Source organism: Nerophis ophidion, linkage group LG18, assembly GCF_033978795.1.
Source record: "Nerophis ophidion isolate RoL-2023_Sa linkage group LG18, RoL_Noph_v1.0, whole genome shotgun sequence".
NCBI classification, from domain to species: domain Eukaryota; kingdom Metazoa; phylum Chordata; class Actinopteri; order Syngnathiformes; family Syngnathidae; genus Nerophis; species Nerophis ophidion.
Window position 1 is genome coordinate 18424092 of NC_084628.1, and position 22511 is coordinate 18446602.

Below are 22511 nucleotides of genomic sequence, written 5' to 3' on the forward strand. Positions count from 1 at the left end.
TGGGTGTTTTATTGTTTGTGCTATGGCGCCATCTCATGAACAAGTTCGCTCAATGCACATGCTGCTTCCATTTACAGGTAGTGATTATTCTTCCCCTATCGGAGTTCCGTTCATTCATAGCGTTTCTACTTGTATGAATTCTTCATTCATCACTCCAAGCAACGTTTGGAAGTATCACTAAAACAGTTTACACTTACTAAACCTACCTTCCCATGTGTAATGTCTATAGGACTGTTTTTATGCATATTAGTACACGCAAACAGAATGTAATGACGCTAGTGTCGTTAGCATGAGCTAATATGCTAACACGTTTACGTGTGTTTAGAAATGGGAATTAAGATTTATCCGCGTCCGATTGCACTTATGCATCTTTTATTGATAATTATTTGAGGAAAAAGTGAAAAAAAAGGTGAATTAGCCTCAATTTAGTTTAGAGGTGACTAGAAAGCCTTCAGCGAGGTCAAAAAATTTACTTTTTGCAAACAAATGTAATAAATTAATATTTTTCTGTAGAATTCAACTAAATAAATCATGTGAAAATTATACAAAAATTTAAGATTTTGTAACGTGATATTATTACTGGCAAAGTGAGATATGTCAAGCATTTATTGGTTATAATTTTGACGATTGTGGCTTACAGTTTATGAAAACCTTGGAATGAAAATCTCAGAAAATTTGGGGATTGAAAAAGGGTAACCCAAGATCATCAAAATGATATTGGCATACCTCATTTTGCATGTAATAAGTGAATATCACATAATAGTTTCACATTTGAAGGTCATTACTGACATGAATGGACTTGTACATCATATTCAAACTTTTTGAGAAAATCTGATGGAGGGAAAACAAGCAACCTTTCTCTAACTACAATTGAACGTTCACCTAGAAAAAACTAGGCGTGTCTAATGTAGCAAATAGACCACAAACTTAGTCGCTGCTCATTGACTAAGTATGTATGTATGTAACTATGTATGTGACATTTGTCTAGCCTCGGAGCCAGTCAGAATCTGTTTCTTGTCACTTTTTTTGGAATTTTGCCTATTGTTCACTATCATGAGAAACAACAAAAGGTTGTTTTTTTTCGCTTTCAAATATATAAAAATCATTTTGTTCTTGGTGGCTGGCAATGCAGCTATTGGGACAAATCAATTCTACCACTAAATCACTTTAAAAATGCATTCGAAAACTGTCACCAATACTTCAATTACGTTCGGTAAACTGTATAATAAACAAACTGTCGCAACATTGTTATTGTAAAAGCGAACACTGAGGAACTATTTTTTAGCGTTGTAACACATCAGCGTGCTACGCGAGCACGAAACACTTGAGTTTGTAATGCACGACACTGCAATAGGACAGCAATCCGTACTGACCATTAATACAGGTAACGAGTGGAGGACAGAAGAGCTTCTTAAAGAAGAAGTTACAGGTCTGTGAGAGCCAGAGATCTTCCTTGTTTGAAATGACTAAATACTTATTTTCACCATAATTTACAAATACATTCTTTAAAATTCCTACAATGTGAATTCCTAGATTTTTTTTTCACATTCTGTCTCTCACAGTTGAAGTGTACCTATAATGAAAATTACAGACCTGTCATCATTTTAAGTGGGAGAACTTGCACAATCGGTGGCTGACTAAATACTTTTTTGCCCCACTGTATATATATATATATATATACTTGCAATGTGTATACATAACGTTGAGAAGTTGTTTTAGAAAGTTTTGAAGGCTACAACTGTGGCTCCCATTAGCAACATCTTCCAAGCGTTTATCATCTTTAAAATCCACCCATCCATCCATCCATTTTCTACCAACTGCTCCCGTTCGGGATCACGGGGGGTGCTGGAGCCTATCCTAACAAATAAAATAAAAAGACGTGTGTTCTTGTCTTTCATAATGATTGTGATAGACAATCATTAAAATGCAGGACAACTAAATAAGCACAAAATAAGGACAATTAAATCTAGTACATTTAGTTCTCCAGAATCTTAATTTTGTGTTCAAAAAAGGCTATTTTCTGTTGCCCACATATGTAAGTCCTTGTACGTGTAAAGGCTGTTTGTCCAAGCATTTTGAGGACTCTACCTGGTGCACGTCCAGATCCACAATGAGAACCTTCTTCCACGAAGAGCCGCTCACCAGGTGCCGTGCTGCCACCGCCAGGTCATTGAGTAGACAGAACCCAGAACCGTAGCTGGGAAAGGCGTGATGGGTCCCGCCGCCCGTGCTGCAGGCCAGACCTCGCTGCAGAGCCAGCTTGGCCGCCAGCACGGTCCCACCTGTGGGGAACAAAAGGTAAATATATGTAGACGTGTTCATAATGTCATCAATATTGTGCAATTTAGTTGTAACTGTGAATTATAAATAGTGTAGAGGCATTGCCTTGAGATAGTAGACAGGTTTCATGACGTAGAGTAGTTATTTCAGGCCCGACTACATTGATGCATAAACAGTCTACTGAGGAAATTAAATCAGGAAGCATTTTAAACAAGAAATATCTACAGAAGCAACACTATGGTGGAACACACATCAGTAGCAGCACTCTAGCTTTTTTACAATAGCTTTTTCCATATATTTCTCAAATAATAAATGTGTTGTGACGAGGGATGGGTACCAAATTAGGTACTTTTATAGGTACCAGCCAAATTCTGTCAGTACCCCTGGGTACCAATTCACCAAATTAATGTAAAATAAAACAGTACCACGTTTTGTCACACGTGGTGTCACATACGGTTGCACGGTTCAAACACTTGGCAGGAAGACAGGCATATTTTTAGCGGACTACTTTTCTGTAATAATGTAATTTTCCAAGCCGATAAAGAAAATTACAACAATCTCGATTAAATGTTATTAACATAGATATATTGACATTACTAAAACAGTGATAAAAGTATATTTAATGGGGTCATAATATGATATTTTCTACATTTACAACAATTCCTTGTGGTCTACATAACATGTAACAGTGGTTGTTTGGTCAAAATGTTGCACAGATTATGTTTTACAGACCATCTTCAAGCCGCTTTCTGACCGTCTCTTCAGGATGCGCCATTTTCTTATTTACGTGCCTCCACTCCACTGCGTCTTCTCTTAGTCAGCCATGTAATTTTTTTTTCCAACAGCTTGATCGGACGAAAATTGTTTTATAAATATTTCCACCATGGTTTGATTTCACATTTTTGGGGCATAGGCAGATCCCAAATACACAAAAACAGGTAAAAAGTTTGTTGTTTTTGCAAGGTGGGTCCCCTTTATTTCGGTTCATTTAAAAGATTGGTCTTGTGTTGAAGTAGTTTGCCAACCTGCTTTTATATGCATTTTATGGAGGTCATGCATGCTTTTTTGTTTAAATCTTTATGAACTGTGCAAAAATATTCTACTTTAAAATACATTTTAGTAAAATCCTGTTATGGCTTAAAATTCACTTTACTTAAAAGACTTGATATATATTAATTTTAACACTTGTCTTTGATTCTTGTTTTTTAGGTTTTTAATTTGTATGTCTATATCATTTATATGCCCACAGCCCTACCGTCCTTACACCTTTAATCAACAAATAAATTATCGAGTGGACACCAGTCAAGTAGAAGTCCTTCCTTTTTTTCCAAGTGTGGAAGCCACATAGCCAGAAAACACTTAACGAGGTAACACTTGCAAATGAAGGTCAAAAGTGTATGACAACAAGATAGAACTGGACAGCACAGTTATTATCAGCTTCGTGTAAAAGGTAACATTTTAAAAAGGAGATTTTATTATTATTAACATTTATTTTCGCATGAACAAAAGTACCGAAAATGGGTATCATTGTGTACCTGTATAAACTCCCAGGTACTACGAAATTGTACACTATCAGCAGTGATGAGCAGTAACAAGCTACATGTAGCTAAGGTTAACTAACTTTTCCAGTACCTTGATGGTAATTTAGCTACTTTTTTTTAACAAGTAGCTTTTCCTGTAACTTAGCTACTTTGAAACCCAGTTAGCGAGATAGCTTACATCAAAGCTACAAGTTACAAAAAGAGAAAATGGACTGCTAATCAAGGCCAAAACAATATACAATACAATGACCTGGATAAATGAGAGCATCCATACATACGGAGAAAATCCATGATGATTGGTTGGTGTTCGTTTGATGAGTGACAATTGGCTACGGTTAGGGCAAAACATTACGGACTGGCCAATCAGAGGCAAGATAATTCGGGTCATCAAAACTAGTAAGCAAAATCATAACAGACACGCACTTATGTCACACGACGACGAGGGAGTCAAGAGACAGAGGGACGCTTCAAGCAAAAAAGAAACAGTTGAAAATGGCAGAGGGATTCTGTTCTGCAAATTAAAGTTTTCCTTCAGTGATGAAGACGGCGTCCAGGAAACTCATAATAATGCGCGTCCTTTGCCATATTTAAAGAAATGTACCTTTTTTGAGGAAAAAAATGCACAAAACATTTGTTTTTAGTGGTTTACTCTGCAAACTAAAATCATAACTGCTCTCTTCATCTAAAGACATGTAACACAAAGTTAGGAACACACTAAGGTGAGTTGAGCTCATGAAAAGTTTTACTGCACATGACCATTATCAACTGTCCCAAACAACGCGCAAGTCATTGCTTTTTGTGTGAAGATATAGATAGATGCTATTTTTTTTTTCCTATTTAGTTTGCCAAAGAAAAGGCAAACTAAAAAAAATACATACAGTGAGGTGTGGGGACTAATGGAGATGACTAAATGGCAGTTAGTTAATAGTAATGGACCCTTATTTGGCCCATTTGTACACGCTCCCTTACATTAACATTGATATTATACACGTGTCCCGCTAGATATAAATGCAGTTATATTTAGCAAGCTACTTCTGTCGTTTTGCTTGCCAGGTTTCGTCAATACGAAACCTGGGCTTTTGTATTGGTAGTGATCTTAAATTGGACCGTTAGATTGGCACAGTGGTGAAAGCCAGCGTTTTTCATTTACATCAGCTGGCTAAGGTTAAAAACCTTCTTTCCAGGCAACAGTTGCAGACAGTAATCCATGCCTTTATCAAATGTCGGCTGGGTTACTGTAACTCTTTGTATTTTGGACTTCGTCAATCCTCCCTTTTACGTCTGCAGCTGGTCCAAAATGCAGCTGCCCGACTTTTAACAAGCACAAGAAAAAGTGAGCACATTACTCCTGTTATAGCCTCACTTCACTGGCTGTCTGCAAGAGTCCATTTTAAAATCATTTTACTTGTTTTTAAATCCTTACATGGTCTTGCCCCACCTTAGTTTTCTGAACTGCTCCACCTCTATGCCCCCACCCGGTCCCTCAGGTCAGCTGATCAGCTGCTCCTGGAGATACCAAAATCAAAGCACAAGCTTAGAGGGACAGGGCCTTTTCTGTTGCGGGTCCCAAACTCTGGAACAATCTCCCCCTCCAAGTTACACAAGCCCCTTCTTTGGCTACCTTTAGGACCCTTCTTAAAACCCATTTTTACTCACTGGCTTTTAACCCGGCATGAGACTTTGAAGTGTTTAAAACTGTTTTTTACTTTTTAACTACTTTTTTATCGAACAAATTGCTCTAAAGATCATTTGTATTTGCTTTTTCTACGTGCATATGTATGCACGTACGTACATACATATACATATATATCTACATGCTGTATATACATGTAGATTTGTATCTACACACACACACATACATATATATATATGTATATATATATATATATGTGTGTGTGTGTGTGTGTGTGTGTATTTTACCTCGGTTGTAAATGTTATATTTTAGTCTGTCCTTTGCCTGTATTTCTCTGTGGTGTACAGCCCTTTGTTTTTCAACTGTAGTTGTTTTTAAAAGGCTTTATAAATAAAGTTGGTATGGTATGGTAGTGTTGCTTGCTACAATTCCCCTGTAGCTACATTGAATCGAGCTTAGCTTACTACATTTTCCAAGTAGCTTGCCGATCACTTTGTATCAGTACAAATGTGAAAAGTACCCATCCCTACTTGTGACAGTTATCTTGTGCAATTGAGTTTTGTTGCAAACTTCAACTTCTGCTGCCTAATTTAAACACAGTAGTTAATGCCTTGGGAAGATAAGTGTTGTGAACGTAATTCCTACTTTTGAACTAAGCTTGTATAGTTTTTTAGTTTGTCTTGTTTTTCGACCTGTTTCGTATCGACAGCGCCTCACAAGACCTTCACTCCAAGGGAATCCCGTCCTCCTTTGGTCCCGCTCGCAGACCTTGCCGTTTATGAACTTTTCCAGGTAGTCGTCAGTGTGGACGCCACGCAGCAAATCCAAGGAGGCCATTTCAGGCGTCCACACCTACTGTGGGAGAAAACTTGGAAAGTAAGAGAAAAACAGTTTCCAGTTCGTCCAATATTAGGGGTATGACGATTGATCAATATATTGCTGAATCGACTTATATTCCTAAATTTCTTGAATATCAATCTGTGCTCGACTAGTTGGCTTTCTGGAAGATAGGTATCAATCAAACATGGATTTAAAAAGGCAATATATCAATGCTAGAAAAAAGAAAACATGGGATTGAAGAATGGCAGACTTTAAAGGAAATTTAGCACTTTAAGAATAATAAAAATGTTAAATGTTAAGTCCGTCTGCCCATGGCGTCATCAAAAGAAATATGGTGGATGCCCACGGTGGTTGAAAAAGGTCATACCAAATGCAAATGTTACAAGGTTGTAATATTAATTACAACACATTTTTCAGCTACAGGACGATTGTAAAAGCCACAACACAATAATACCAAGCCACAACTTGACTTTAAACCACAAAGGATGCTACGGGAAAAAACCCGGAGTGACAGTGGAGCAATTTCGCCGATGGACCAGCTTGAGACGGAAAGTTATAAACAATGTAATAAACCATCCATCAATCCATTTTCTACCGCTTGTCCCTTTTGGAGTCGCTGGAGCCTATCTCAGCTGCAGTCGGGGTACACCCTGGACAAGTCCCCACCTCATTACAGGGCCAACACAGACAGACAGACAACATTCACACACTAGGGCCAATTTAGTGTTGCCATGCAACCTATCCCCATGTGCATGTCTTTTGAGGTGGGAGGAAGCTGGAGTACCCACAGGGAACCCACGCAGTCATGGAGAGAACATGCAAACTCCACACAGATAGATCCTGAGCCCGGGAATCGAACCCAGGACCTTCGTATTGTGAAGCACACGCACTAACCCCTGTGCCTAAACATTAACAGTATATTAGTATTATGGAAAAACAAACAAAAAAAAAAGTTATTTGTGACTGAAAAAGTGGTCACACTTCACTTACGTTTCCAACTTCATTCATTACACCCTCAGCCATTTAGTCCGTGTGTCCTCCACACTTGTCTGCTTTTTATTGCTAAAAAGTTACTAAATCGCTTGGGATGCTATTGTTCTAAGAAAAAAAAAAAATTGTCCCCGTGACTGCGTGGGATCCCTCCGGGTATTCCGGCTTCCTCCCACCTCCAAAGCCTGGGGATAGGTTGATTGGCAACACTAAATTGGCCCTAGTGTGTGAATGTGAGTGTGAATGTTGTCTGTCTATCTGTGTTGGCCCTGCGAGGAAATGGCGACTTGTCCAGGGTGTTTCCTCGCCTTCCGCCTGAATGCGGCTGAGACGGGCTCCAGCCGCAATCCCGTGACCCCAAAAGGGACAAGCGGTAGGAAATGGATGGATGGATGGGTTTCTTTTTCTGTGATATGGATCCACCTGGGTTATGAAGTAAAATGACGACTACTACTTATCGGCAACTACGACAGCCCTAGCAAATAAACATGTAAAATGTTATTTTGATACTCGATATTAAATATTTTTAAAGGCTTACTGAAACCCACTACTACCGACCACGCAGTCTGATAGTTTATATATCAATGATGAAATATTAACATTGCAACACATGGTAATGCGGCCTTTTTAGTTTATTAAATTGCAATTTTAAATTTCCCGCGAAGTGTCGTGTTGAAAACATCGCGGTATGATGACTCTTATGATGACGCGTGCGTTTGACGTCTCGGGTTGTAGCGGACATTATTTTCCAGCCCGATCCAAGCTTTAAGTAGTCTGCTCTAATCGCATAATTAAACAGTATTCTGGACATATGCGTTGCTGAATCTTTTGCAATTTGTTCAATTAATAATGGAGAAGTCAAAGTAGAAAGATGGAGGTGGGAGCTTTTAGCCTTTAGCCATACAAACACAGTCGGTGCTTCCTTGTTTTGGCTCCTCTCTGAGCTGCTACCTTACCGTGGTAGAGGAGTTTGCGTGTCCCAATGATCCTAGGAGCTATGTTGTCTGGGGGCTTTCATGCCCCCTGGTAGGGTCTCCCAAGACAAACAGGTCCTAGGTGAGTGATCAGACAAAGAGCAGCTCAAAGACTTCTATGGAATTACAACAAAATGAACCCAGATTTCCCTCGCCCGGACGTGGGTCATCGGGGCCCCGCTCTGGAGCCAGGCCCGGAGTTGGGGCACGATGGCGAGCGCCTGGTGGTCGGGCCTGTTGCCTCTTCGGCAACGTGGGTCATCCCTCCAATGGGCTCACCACTCATAGGAGGGGCCATAGAGGTCGGGTGCATTGTGAGCTGGGCGGCAGCCGAAGGCAGGGCACTTGGCGGTCCGATCCTCGGCTACAGAAGCTAGCTCTTGGGACGTGGAACGTCACCTCACTGGGGGGGAAGGAGCCTGAGCTAGTGCGCGAGGTACAGAACTTCCGGCTGGATATAGTCGGACTCACCTCGACGCACAGCAAGGGCTCTGGAACCAGTTCTCTCGAGAGGGACTGGACTCTCTTCCACTCTGGCATTGCCGGCAGTGAGAGGCGACGGGCTGGGGGGGCAATTCTCGTTGCCCCCCGGCTCAAAGCCTGCACGTTTGAGTTCAACCCAGTGGACGAGAGGGTAGCTTCCCTTCGCCTTCGGGTGGGGGGACGGGTCCTGACTGTTGTTTGTGCTTACGCACCAAACAGCAGTTCAGAATACCCACCCTTTTTGGGCACACTCGAGGGAGTACTGGAAAGTGCTCCTCCGGGTGATTCCCTTGTCCTACTGGGAGACTTCAACGCTCATGGTGGCAACGACAGTGAAACCTGGAGAGGCGTGATTGGGAAGAATGGTCGCCCGGATCTAAACCCGAGTGGTGTTTTGTTATTGGACTTTTGTGCTCGTCACGGATTGTCCATAACAAACACCATGTTCAAACATAAGGGTGTCCATATGTGCACTTGGCACCAGGACACCCTAGGCCGCAGTTCCATGATCGACTTTGTAGTTGTGTCATCGGATTTGCGGCCTTATGTTTTGGACACTCGGGTGAAGAGAGGGGCGGAGCTTTCTACCGATCACCACCTGGTGGTGAGTTGGCTGCGATGGTGGGGGAGGATGCCGGACAGACCTGGCAGGCCCAAGCGCATTGTGAGGGTCTGCTGGGAACGTCTGGCAGAGTCTCCTGTCAGAGAGAGTTTCAATTCACACCTCCGGGAGAACTTTGAACATGTCACGAGGGAGGTGCGGGACATTGAGTCCGAGTGGACCATGTTCCGAACCTCTATTGTCGAGGCGGCTGATTGGAGCTGTGGCCGCAAGGTTGTTGGTGCCTGTCGTGGCGGTAATCCCAGAACCCGTTGGTGGACACCAGCAGTGAGAAATGCCGTCAAGCTGAAGAAGGAGTCCTATCGGGTTCTTTTGGCTCATGGGACTCCGGAGGCAGTGGACGGGTACCGACGGGCCAAGCGGTGTGCAGCTTTAGCGGTCGCGGAGGCAAAAACTCGGACATGGGAAGAGTTCGGGGAAGCCATGGAAAACGACTTCCGGACGGCTTCGAAGCGATTCTGGACCACCATACGGCGCCTCAGGAAGGGGAAGCAGTGCACTATCAACACCGTGTATGGTGCGGATGGTGTTCTGCTGACTTCGACTGCGGATGTTGTGGATCGGTGGAGGGAATACTTCGAAGACCTCCTCAATCCCACCAACACGTCTTTCTTTGAGGAAGCGGTGCCTGGGGAATCTGTAGTGGACTCTCCTATTTCTGGGGCTGAGGTTCCTGAGGTAGTTAAAAAGCTCCTCGGCGGAAAAGGCCCCGGGGGTGGATGAGATCCGCCCGGAGTTCCTTAAGGCTCTGGATGCTGTGGGGCTGTCTTGGTTGACAAGACTCTGCAGCATCGCGTGGACATCGGGGGCGGTACCTCTGGATTGGCAGACCGGGGTGGTGGTCCCTCTCTTTAAGAAGGGGGACCGGAGTGTGTGTTCCAACTATCGTGGGATCACACTCCTCAGCCTTCCCGGTAAGGTTTATTCAGGTGTACTGGAGAGGAGGCTTCGCCGGATAGTCGAACCTCGGATTCAGGAGGAACAGTGTGGTTTTCGTCCTGGTCGTGGAACTGTGGACCAGCTCTATACTCTCGGCAGGGTTCTTGAGGGTGCATGGGAGTTTGCCCAACCAGTCTACATGTGCTTTGTGGACTTGGAGAAGGCATTCGACCGTGTCCCTCGGGAAGTCCTGTGGGGAGTGCTCAGAGAGTATGGGGTATCGGACTGTCTTATTGTGGCAGTCCGCTCCCTGTATGATCAGTGTCAGAGCTTGGTCCGCATTGCTGGCAGTAAGTCGGACACGTTTCCATTGAGGGTTGGACTCCGCCAAGGCTGTCCTTTGTCACCGATTCTGTTCATAACTTTTATGGACAGAATTTCTAGGCGCAGCCAAGGCGTTGAGGGGTTCCGGTTTGGTGGCCACGGGATTAGGTCTCTGCTTTTTGCAGATGATGTAGTCCTGATGGCTTCATCTGGCCGGGATCTTCAGCTCTCACTGGATCGGTTCGCAGCCGAGTGTGAAGCGACCGGAATGAGAATCAGCACCTCCAAGTCCGAGTCCATGGTTCTCGCCCGGAAAAGGGTGGAGTGCCATCTCCGGGTTGGGGAGGAGACCCTGCCCCAAGTGGAGGAGTTCAAGTACCTAGGAGCCTTGTTCACGAGTGGGGGAAGAGTGGATCGTGAGATCGACAGGCGGATCGGTGCGGCGTCTTCAGTAATGCGGACGTTGTATCGATCCGTTGTGGTGAAGAAGGAGCTGAGCCGGAAGGCAAAGCTCTCAATTTACCGGTCGACCTACGTTCCCATCCTCACCTATGGTCATGAGCTTTGGGTCATGACCGAAAGGATAAGATCACGGGTACAAGCGGCCGAAAGGAGTTTCCTCCGCCGGGTGCCGGGGCTCTCCCTTAGAGATAGGGTGAGAAGCTCTGCCATCCGGGAGGAGCTCAACGTAAAGCCGCTGCTCCTCCACATCGAGAGGAGCCAGATGAAGTGGTTCGGGCATCTGGTCAGGATGCCACCCGAACGCCTCCCTAGGGATGTGTTTAGGGCACGTCCAGCTGGTAGGAGGCCACGGGGAAGACCCAGGACACGTTGGGAAGACTATGTCTCCCGGCTGGCCTGGGAACGCCTCGGGATCCCCCAGGAAGAGCTAGACGAAGTGGCTGGAGATAGGGAAGTCTGGGCTTCCCTGCTTAGGCTGCTGCCCCCGCGACCCGACCTCGGATAAGCGGAAGATGGGCTTCCTTGTTTAAAATTCCCAAAGGCGAAGATTTACTATGGATCAGAGCGGTCAAGCGAACATGGATCCCGACCAAATGTCAAGCAGCAGTTTTCGGTGAGAAAATTGTGGTAATAAGTTTGCTCTTACCGGCGACATCAGCGAAGCTTCCAGCAGGGTGACTTGCCTCTGGATCAACACACGTACCCGTGGCCACACCCCTCCGACTTTAGGTACTATTTAATCTCACTAAAACACTAACACAATGGGCATATAAGGGATTTTCCAGAATTATTATAGTAAATGTGTGTAATAACATATGCAGTAGCTTTTTTTTTTCTTTTTTTCTAGTCCTTTACTCTCAATATCCTCATCCACGAATCTTTCATCCTCGCTCAAATTAATGGGGGAATTGTCGCTTTCTCGGTCGGAATAGCTCTTGCTGCTGGAGGCTCATATTATAAACAATACAAGGATGTGAGGAGCCCTACAACCAGTGACGTCACGCGCACATCGTCTGCTACTTCCGGTAAAGGCAAGGCTTTTTTATTAGCGACCTAAAGTTGCAAAGTTTATTGTCGATGTTCTCTACTAAATCCTTTTGGCAAAAATATGGCAATATCGCGAAATGATCAAGTATGACACATAGAATGGACCTGCTATCCCCGTTTGAATAAGAACATCTCATTTCAGTAGGCCTTTAAAGGCCTACTGAAATGATATTGCCATATTTTTGCTGAAAGGATTTAGTAGAGAACATCCACGATGAATTTCGCAACTGGAAAAAAGCCCTGCCTCTACCGGAAGTTGCAGAAGAGGACGTCACATGTTGACGGCTCCTCATATATTCACATTGATTTTACTGGGAGCCTCAACAAAAACAGCTATTTGGACCGCGAAAACGACAATTTCCCCATGAATTTGAGCGAGGATGAAAGATTCGTGTTTGAGGATATTGATAGCGACGGACTAGAAAAAAAAAAACTATTAAAAAAAAAAAAGAGACGGATTCATATGTATTTAGAGACATTTACTAGGATAATTCTGGGAAATCCCTTATCTTTCTATTGTGTTGCTAGTGTTTTAGTGTGTTTAACAGTACCTGATAGTCGGAAGTGTATGTCCACGGCCGGGTGTTGACGCGCAGTGTCTCGGGGAAGTCGACGGCAGCTGTACGGGAGGCGCAAGCTCAGCTGATATTTGGTAAGTGGCGACTTTTTAACCACAATTTTCTCACCGAAACCTGCTGGTTGACAAGTGGTCGGGATCCATGTCCGCTGTGATCCATAGTAAAGTTTCAACTCCGTGAATTTTAAACAAGGAATCACAGTGTGTTTGTGTGGCTAAAGGCTAAAGCTTCCAAACGCCATTGTTCTACTTTGACTTCTCCAGAATTAATTGAACAAATTGCAAAAAGATTCAGCAACACAGATCTCCAAGATACTGTGTAATTATGCTGTAAAAGCAGACGACTTTTAGCTGCGTGTGTGTGCAGCGCTCATATTCATAACAGCCCGTGACGTCACGCGTACACGTCATCATCACGCGACGTTTTCAAGAAAAAAGTCCCGGGAAATTTAAAATTGCAATTTAGTAAACTAAAAAGGCCGTATTGGCATGAGTTGCAATGTTAATATTTCATCATTGATATACAAACTATCAGACTGCGTGGTGGGTAGTAGTGGGTTTCAGTAGGCCTTTAAGTGAATCACAGTTTCCGAGTAAGTATTTTTTTAAATTATGAGGTTATTTGGACTTTAAATTAGTGATTTGGCATAAGAGAACCAGTTTCCAGTTCAATATTATGGATCACTTCAGCAGTCATAATTCATAACAACGTTAATCATTAACAACAACAACTTAATTTAACTCGGAGCATAGTCCATTTGCCAATTTTATTTAGCACGTTAGTGACAAAACTGATGATAATGAGGAACATATCAGAAGGGCAGCCCACCTGTTTGTCGCTAATGACTTGGTCCTTGATTAAAAAGTGCAACACTCGTGGAAACTTGGCCATAGGGAACCTGTGGTTCGCAGGCAGCTCGCACACATACTCGCCGTGATGAACAATTGGCATCCCGTTGGACTTTTGTCTGACCTGAAAGGCGAAAAAAAACATATTTTAAGGTAAAAGTTAAAGTTTAGCGTTCGCTGCTTCTTTACGCGACTGTTTATGCTAACTTGTATTGTGAGCAAACATCTTTGAGACAAGGTGGCAGCTGCATCGAACACTCGCAGACTTCTTTTGGAGATGGTTTGATTCATCCAGGTCATATTTTTTCTCTCTCGGTGACTTTATTCCATGTGGCCGAGAGATTAGACACACTTTATCGCACAGTCTCAGTACACGATGGTTTGTTGTGGCGGATGTTGCTGCTGTGGTGCGAGGATCACCGCTGCGCCTCTGCTGCCATCTACTGGTGTGGTGGAGAAATGTTCCTATATTCCCATATATATTTATTAACCTTGTTACCAAAATGGTAAACTATTAATTAAAATGTACTCCATTTAGGTTCTTGATAGAAAAAAGGCTGATACATCCAAATATTTCTGATTAATATGTTTTAAAACTAAAAATACTTTTTTGGGGTCACCAACCTTTTTGAAACCAAGAGCTACCTCTTGGGTACTGATTAATGCGAAGGGCTACCAGTTTGATACACACTTCAACAAATTGCCAGAAATAGCCAATTTGCTCAATTTAACTTAAATAAATAAATCTATATACCGGTATATATTAAAATATGGGTATTTCTCTCTGTCATTCTGTCGTACATTTTTTTTCCTTCTACGGAAGGTTTATTGTAGATAATAAATGATGAAAAAAATACTTAATTGAACGGTTTAAAAGAGGAGAAAACACAAAAAAGTGAAAATTAAATTTTGAAACATAGTTTATCTTCAATTTCGACTCTTTAAAATTCAACCGAAAAAAAGAGAAAAACTAGCTAATTTGAATCTTTTTGAAAAAATTAAAGATTTTTTGGAACATCATAAGTAATTTTTCCTGATTAAGATTAATTTAAACATTTTGATGACATGTTTTAAATAGGTTAAAATCCAATCTGCATTTTGTTAGAATATATAACAAATTGGACCAAGCTATATTTCTAACAAAGACGAATCATTATTTCTTCTAGATTTTCCAGAACTAAAATTTTAAAAGAAATTCAAAAGACTTTGAAATAAGATTTAAATTTGATTCTAAAGATTTTCTAGATTTGCCAGAATTTTTTTTTGTTCATAAGTTTGAAGAAGTGTTTCACGAATATTCTTCGTTGAAAAAACAGAAGCTAAAATGAAGAATCAAATTAAAATTCATTTATTATTCTTTACAATAAAAAGATAATAATTTACTTAAACATTAATTTAATTTGTCAGGAAAGAAAAGGAAGGAATTTAAAAGGTAAAAAGGTAAGGTATATGTGTTTAAAAATCCTAAAATCATTTTTAAGGTTGTATTTTTTCTCTAAAATTGTCTTTCTGAAAGTTATAAAAGCAAAGTAAAAAAAAAAAGAATTTATTTAAACAAGTGAAGACCAAGTCTTTGCAATATTTTCTTGGATTTTCAAATTCTATTTAAGTTTTGTCTCTCTTTAGAATTAAAAATGTCGAGCAAAGCGAGACCAGCTTGCTAGTAAATAAATAAAATTAAAAAAATAGAGGCAGCTCACTGGTAAGTGCTGCTATTTGAGCTATTTTTAGCACAGGCCAGCGGGCTACTCATCTGGTCCTTACGGACTACCTGGTGCCCCCGGGCACCGCGTTGGTGACCCCTGGCATAAACATAGCAGAGGTCAATTTAAAGGCCTACTGAAACCCACTACTACCGACCACACAGTCTGATAGTTTATATATCAATGATGAAATATTAACATTGCAACACATGCCAATACGGCCTTTTTAGTTGACTAAATTACAATTTAAAATTTCCCGCGGAGTTTCTTGTTGAAAACGTAGCGGAATGATGACGCGTGCGCGTGACGTCCCGGGTTGCAGGGGACATGTTAGCGCAGCACTATTTGCGGCTAAAAGTCGTCTCTTTTCATCGCGCAATTAAACAGTATTCTGGACATCTGTGTTGCTGAATCTTTTGCAATTTGTTCAATTAATAATGGAGAAGTCAAAGTAGAAAGATGGAGGTGGGAACCTTATTTTTTAGCCACACAAACACGGTGTTCCCTTGTTTAAAATTCCCGGAGGTAAAGCTTTACTATGGATCAGAGCGGTCAAGCTAACATGGTTCCCGACCACTTGTCAACCGGCAGGTTTCGGTGAGAAAATTGTGGTAAAAAGTCGCCTCTTACTGGAGATCAGGTGAGCTTGCGCCACCCATGCAGCTGCCGTCGACTTCCCTCAGACACTGGCGTCAAGACACCCGTGGACACACCCCTCCGACAATCAGGTACTATTTAATCTCACTAAAACACTAGCAACACAATAGAAAGATAAGGGATTTCCCAGAATTATCCTAGTAAATGTGTCTGAAAACACGTGAATCCGTCCCAATGCCATCGCCTTTTTTTTCTAACTTAATTTAAAAAAAAAAAAATTCTAGTCCTTCGCTATCAATATCATCATTCACAAATCTTTCATCCTCGCTCAAATTAATGGGGAAATTGTCATTTTCTCGGTCCGAATAGCACTTGCCGCTGGAGGCTCCCATTATAAACAATGTGAGGACGTGAGGAGCCCTCACCCTTGTGACGTCATCGTACGCTACTTCAGGTACAGGCAATGCTTTTTTTATCAGCACCAAAAGTTGCAAACTTTATCCTCGATGTTCTCTACTAAATCCTTTCAGCAAAAATATGGCAATATCACAAAATGATTAACCCTAACCCTAATAGAATGGACCTGTTATCCCTGTTTAAATAAGAAAATGTCATTTCAGTAGGCCTTTTAATCTGATGAGTTAGGAATATAAATATATTTTTTTGCCCATTAAATAATAATATTAGGAGTAGTAGAAGTAGAATAAATACCTTATTATATCTTAAATCCGATCAGAAATGGTATTACAACTCTGGACGTTCACCCCGACTTAAACAAGTTGAAAAACTTATAGGGATTTTACCATTTAGTGGTCAATTGTACGGAATATGTACTGTACTGTGCACTCTACTAATAAAAGTTTCAATCAATTAATCAATCAATCAATCAATCAATCAATCAATCAATCAATCAATCAATCAATCAATCAATTAATCAATCAATCAATCAATCAATCAAATGATCAATCACAGTTCAAGTTAAAACAGTAGCATAAAAGTGACAAAAGTTACTTAAAAAACCCCTCCAAAATTACATTTAACAATAATATTGACCCAATCGTTGTAATAAACTTTTTTACAGTTGTTTACAGTATTTATCCATTACAATAGTAATAATGATGATAATGTAGTCCATTTAGGGTATTGATAGAAAAAAGGCTAAAATATCCAAATATTTCTGTATAATGTGTTTTAAAACTAAAAAGACAACACAATTCGCATAAACATAGCAAAGTACAACTTAATTGTTTGCTCATTAAATAATAATATTAGTAGTAGCAATAGTAGAATAGATACTGTATTACATCTTAAATCCGATCAGAAATGGTATTACAACCCTGGACGTGGACCCCGACTAAAACAAGTTGAAAAACTTATTCGGGTGTTACCATTTAGTGGTCAATTGTACGGAATATGTACTGTACTGTACAATCTACTAATACAAGTTTCAATCAATCAATCAATCAATCAATCAATCAATCACAGATCAAGTTAAAACAGTAGCATAAAAGTGACAGAAGTTACTTAAAAAAACCCTCCAAAATTGCATTTAACAATAATATCGAACCAGTTTTGTAATACAACAAATGTATTTAAAAATACATTATTTTAAAGATACTTTACACACATTTATCAATTACAGTATGATTAACTGTGCTTAAGATTACTTAGTAAAGAAAACCAATTGCCAAATATCCAATCATCCATTTATTTTCTACCGCTTGTCCCATTTTTGGAGGTAGCGGGGGTCGCAGAAGCCTATCTCAGCTGCACTCGCTACCTCATCACCGGGCCAACACAGATAGACAGACAACATTCACACTCACATTCACACACTAGGGCCAATTTAGTGTTGCCAATCAACCTATCCCCAGGTGCATGTCTTTGGAAGTGGGAGGAAGCCGGAGTACCCGGAGGGAACCCACGCAGTCACGGGGAGAACATGCAAACTCCACACAGAAAGATCTTGAGCCCGGGATTGAACCCAGGACTGCTCAGGACCTTCGTATTGTGAGGCAGACGCACTAACCCCTCTTCCACCGTGCTGCCGAAAATGACAAATAATATAACATATTTTTTTTATTATTGATAAATGATATATTTTTAATATTATAAAATTCAAAGATATTTTTAGTTGTTATATATGGCTGTGTGATACAGTGCACACTCCAACCATATGAAAACCATATTGTTAAACTAAAACCTTTTTACAATTGTTTACGGTATTTGTCCATTACAATAGTAATGACGATAATAATCTAGTCCATTTAGGGTATTAAAAGAAAAAAGGCTAATATATCGAAATATTTCTGATTGATATGTTTTAAAACTAAAGAGACAACTCAATTCGCATAAATATAGCAGAGTACAATTTAATCTGATGAGCTACAAATATAAATAATTGTTTGCCCATTAAATAATAATATTAGGAGAAGCAGAAGTAGAATAAATACTGTATTATATCTTAAATCCGATCAGAAATGGTATTACAACTCTGGAAGTGGACCCCGACTTAAACAAGTTGAAAAACTTATTCGGGTGTTATCATTTAGTGGTCAATTGTACGGAATATGTACTGTACTGTGCAATCTACTAATACATGTTTCAATCAATCAATCAATCAATCAATCAATCAATCAATCAATCACAGATCAAGTTACAACAGTACTATAAAAGTGACAAAAGTTACTTAAAAAAAACCCCTCCAAAATTACATTTAACAACAATATTGACCCAATCTTTGTAATAAAAAACAGATTTATTTACAAATACATTATTTTAAAGACACTTTACACATATTTATCAATTACAACATAGTTAACTGTGTTTAAGATTAATTAGTAATGAAAAACAATTGACAAATAATATAATATATCATTGATATATGATATATGCTTAATATTATACAATTCAAACATATCTTTAATTTTTATATTTGGCTGTGTGATACAGTGCACACTCCAACCATATGAAAATCATATTGTTAAACTAAAACCATTTTACAGTATTTATCCATTAATATATTAATAATAATAATAATAATTATTATTATTATTCTTTTTTTTTCTATTGCACTTTTAAAAGATACTCAAAGCCATTGCACATAATGAAAAGAAAACGTGATGATAATCCAGCCATATAATAAACATTTTTAAACTAAAACTTTGTATCACTATAAAAGAGGGCCTCAGTGTTCAGATACAAAATACTGTTCTGTCTCTCCATCTGTCTTGCATGGCTGTCAGGCATGCTGGCAGCTGTGGGCTTCTCCCCACCAGGAGCATGTCAAGAATTTGCTGGGTGGAGAATCACACTGGCCCCCACTGGAAGGGGGCCCTCTTCAGATATACTGTATATACAATATAGCAATAGGTGAACTTCAGTATAGATTCTCTATAGTTTTATGGAAAACATTATTTTCCTTTAATACTCAATACTGGCAATGAAATATGAAGCTTTCAATATTAACTCTTCTAGTTGAAAAATGTGTCATGTCTCTTCTTCAGGTGCCTTGTCCTGTTATCATATCTATACGTCTGTACAGTTTATAGCCTTTGGCAAGCATACAGTAAATGAAGTTGCGCAATATGTCAAATGTACATCAGTCATTTTAAAGCTCCACGCTGCTGAAGTTTCGAATTAGTTTTTGCTTGAATATTTGACAATTATGAAAGCTTTTTTTTTTTTTTCTGTACCACCCACGTCTCACCAAGTATCAGTTTAAGTTATCTAAAGGGTTATGAGTCGGATTAAAACCGGTTTCGAATCCATTGTGACTCAAACACAGAATAACTAACAAGTTCACTTTTTTCATGTTAGTCTCTAAGTGTCCAATAAAACTAGAAAAAGTTGTAGGTTTTGTCGCTAGTCATTTAAAAAAAAAAAGGGGGATCTTAATACCCGCTAAATACAGCAACACTGATCCCTCCCGCTACATCTTCTTATTCGCTGGCAAAGTGGTTCTCAAATGGGGGTACGCGCACCCATGGGGGTACTTGAAGGTATGCCAAGGGGTACGTGAGATTTTTCAAAAGTATTCTAAAAATAGCAACAATCCTTTATAAGTATATTTATTGACTAATACTTCAACAAAATATGAATGTAAGTTCATAAACTGAAAAGAAATGCAACAATTCAGTGCTGACAGCTAGATTTTTTTGTGTTTGTTTTGTGTTCATGTTCCATAAATATTGATGTTAAAGTTTTCTTTTATTGTGAATTTTTTTAGAATGAAGTTGATGAATCCAGATGGATCTCTGTTACAATCCCCAAAGAGGGCACTTTACTTCTATGTGTAGAAATCTTTATTTATAATTGGATCACTTGTTTATTTTTCAACAAGTTTTTTTTTTTTTTTAGATATTTTTGTATCTTTTTTTCCAAATAGTTCAAGAAAGACCACTACAAATTAGCAATATTTTGCACTGTTATGCAATTTAATACATCAGAAACTGATGACACAGTGCTGTGTTTTACTTCTTTATCTCTTTTTTTCAACCAAAAATGCTTTGCTCTGATTAGGGGGTACTTAAATTTAAAAAAAAATCACAGGGGGTACATCACTGAAAAAAGGTTGAGAACCACTGCTCTGACAGACCAAGTGCATATTATGAGTGTTAGGAAGCAGACTTACAATCTACTATGCAAAGTTACATGAATATCGACAAGGCTGTCCCATTATAATGTGTTTATCAGCGAATACTGCACACTGGTCGCACCAAATTTTTTTGAAGCCACGTTTGTTTATTTGTTCATCCACTTGTTAGCTGGCTGACTATTTCCTGGTTCATGATGAAGAGAATGACTTTGAGCTGTTTGCATTCTTAACTGGACTTACCCTCACTAAGTAAATGTTCTTTTCGAATACAATAAGTCAAAAAAACACTGAGTATAGAAGTCAGACCTCCACGAAGGCCCCTCAAGCCCATTTTTACTGACAGTATATTGTTCAATTTGGTCTTGAAGAGGTATTTAGTCGTCTATATTATAATGATATATATATGAAATAAAATGTGGGGGGGAAAGCAAAATACCAGCAATATTTTCCAAAAAATGTTTATGGTGGTCGACTCCATAAAAGGAGTAGTTTTTGTGTGATTATGGAATAAAAATGAAAGCAAGAACATTGGCATTTGATTTAATACAAATGTAAAAGGGAATATTCGGTATTATATGGTTGTCATATTACATGCACACCAGCTTGGTATGCTTTCTTTCTCCATCACATTCCTAGAAGCATGTTTCATGGGATTGGGGAGGGAGTTGTGTGTTTGTGCATGTGTGTGTGTGTGTGTGTGGGGGGGGGGGGGGGGGGGGGGGGGGGGGGGGGGGGGGGGGGGGGGGTGGGGGGGGTGTTCATCAGACATACCTGTCAATTACACACCACTACAATCAAAACACGGCCCCCACTATAGTTCTCCGTGCCTCGGAGCGGAAGGAATTTGCCGGTTTGATTGGTGGGAGCGTGTTGCAGCAGGAGAAGTTGTTGTTGGAATTAATTTGTTGCTCTCTGTGAGTGTGAGTGTTGCGTGATTCACCTCCAATGTATCCAACGGGCGCAGAAACACCAGCAGTATTTTTCATTCAGCTTGAAGATGACACCCTGTTTTTTCTTTTTTTTTTTTTTTTTTTAATGTTTAGAGATTTGTCATTGCATTCCTAGTGTGTTAGAGTGGGAATATGTGAGCCAATGAAAGGCCGGACTTGATTAAGGTCCACATTAATTATAATAGGTGCACCTGCACGCATGTAATAGGGTGGGAGGAACTTGTGATCCAACTTCATTGTTATATTTTCTTAACAGTTATATTATAAGACAAAGATGAAGAAAACAACAACATTAAGGCGATTGACCCGCTGTGGCAATAAAAAGCTAAAGGTGGAAAAATTAAATGGATGAATGAAATACACTTTTCCAGTGCAGTGTTTAATTTCTTAGGACAGGGGAAAAACTGAGGATAATCTGTTTTATAAATGTTTTATTTTTAACGTTTTTTAAAAAAAACAAATATTCTAACCCCATTGCCTAAATCAAATTATTTAAAATAATAATTTTCAAAATGGCTTATTCTTTGAATTAGCTTTCCTGAAGTCACGAAAAAAAACAATATATATAGTGTATCTGGAAAGTATTCACAGCTCTTCACTTTTTCCCCATTTTGTTATGTTACAGCCTTATTCCAAAATAGAATTATTTTTTCCCCCCAACATTCTACAATACCAAAGATTTTTTTTTTTTTAGAAATGCTTGCAAATTTATTAGATATAAAAACCTAAACAAAATCACATGTACATAAGAGTTCACAGCCTTTGCTCAACACTTTGTTGATGCACCTTTGGCAGCAATTACAGCCTCAAGTATTTTTGAATACGCTGCCATATGCTTGTTACACCTATCTTCGGGCAGTTTTGCCCATTCCTCTTTGCAGCACCTCTCAAGCTCCATCAGGTTGGGTGGGAAGTGTCGGTGTGCAGCCATTTTCAGATCTCTCCAGAGATGTTCAATGTGATTCAAGTCTGGACTCTAGCTATTCCTTATGAGGACATTTACAGAGTTGTCCTGAAGTCGTTCCTTTGATGTCTTGGCTGTGTGCTTAGGGTCATTGTCCTGCTGAAAGATGAACAGTTGCCCTTGTCTCAGTTCAAGAGTGTTCTAGAGCAGGAGGTCTCTGTACATTGCTGCATTCATCTTTCCCTCTATCCTGACTAGT

The 22511-nt window shown here is 40.0% G+C and overlaps 1 protein-coding gene across 4 annotated transcripts in view; it reads right to left on the reverse strand.

Moving 5' to 3' along the window:
* The window catches only part of hdac12 (histone deacetylase 12), a 25246-nt gene extending 11316 nt beyond the window's left edge, over nucleotides 1–13930 (reverse strand). For 2 of the 4 annotated variants that reach the window (XR_009802561.1, XM_061877460.1), the window contains exons 1-4: nucleotides 13709–13927; nucleotides 13482–13625; nucleotides 6147–6306; nucleotides 2089–2282 (exon numbers count right to left, since the gene is read on the reverse strand). Coding sequence is in view for 3 of the 4 variants with exons in the window: in XM_061877460.1 (XP_061733444.1) it covers nucleotides 2089–2282; nucleotides 6147–6306; nucleotides 13482–13625; nucleotides 13709–13801 (591 nt within the window). In the remaining variant the exon portion in view is untranslated. Of the gene's footprint in view, nucleotides 1–2088; nucleotides 2283–6146; nucleotides 6307–13481; nucleotides 13626–13708 lie in introns of all 4 variants that reach the window. The other 2 variants (XM_061877461.1, XM_061877462.1) reach the window with 2 other exon arrangements.
* Nucleotides 13931–22511: the final 8581 nt, after the last annotated feature.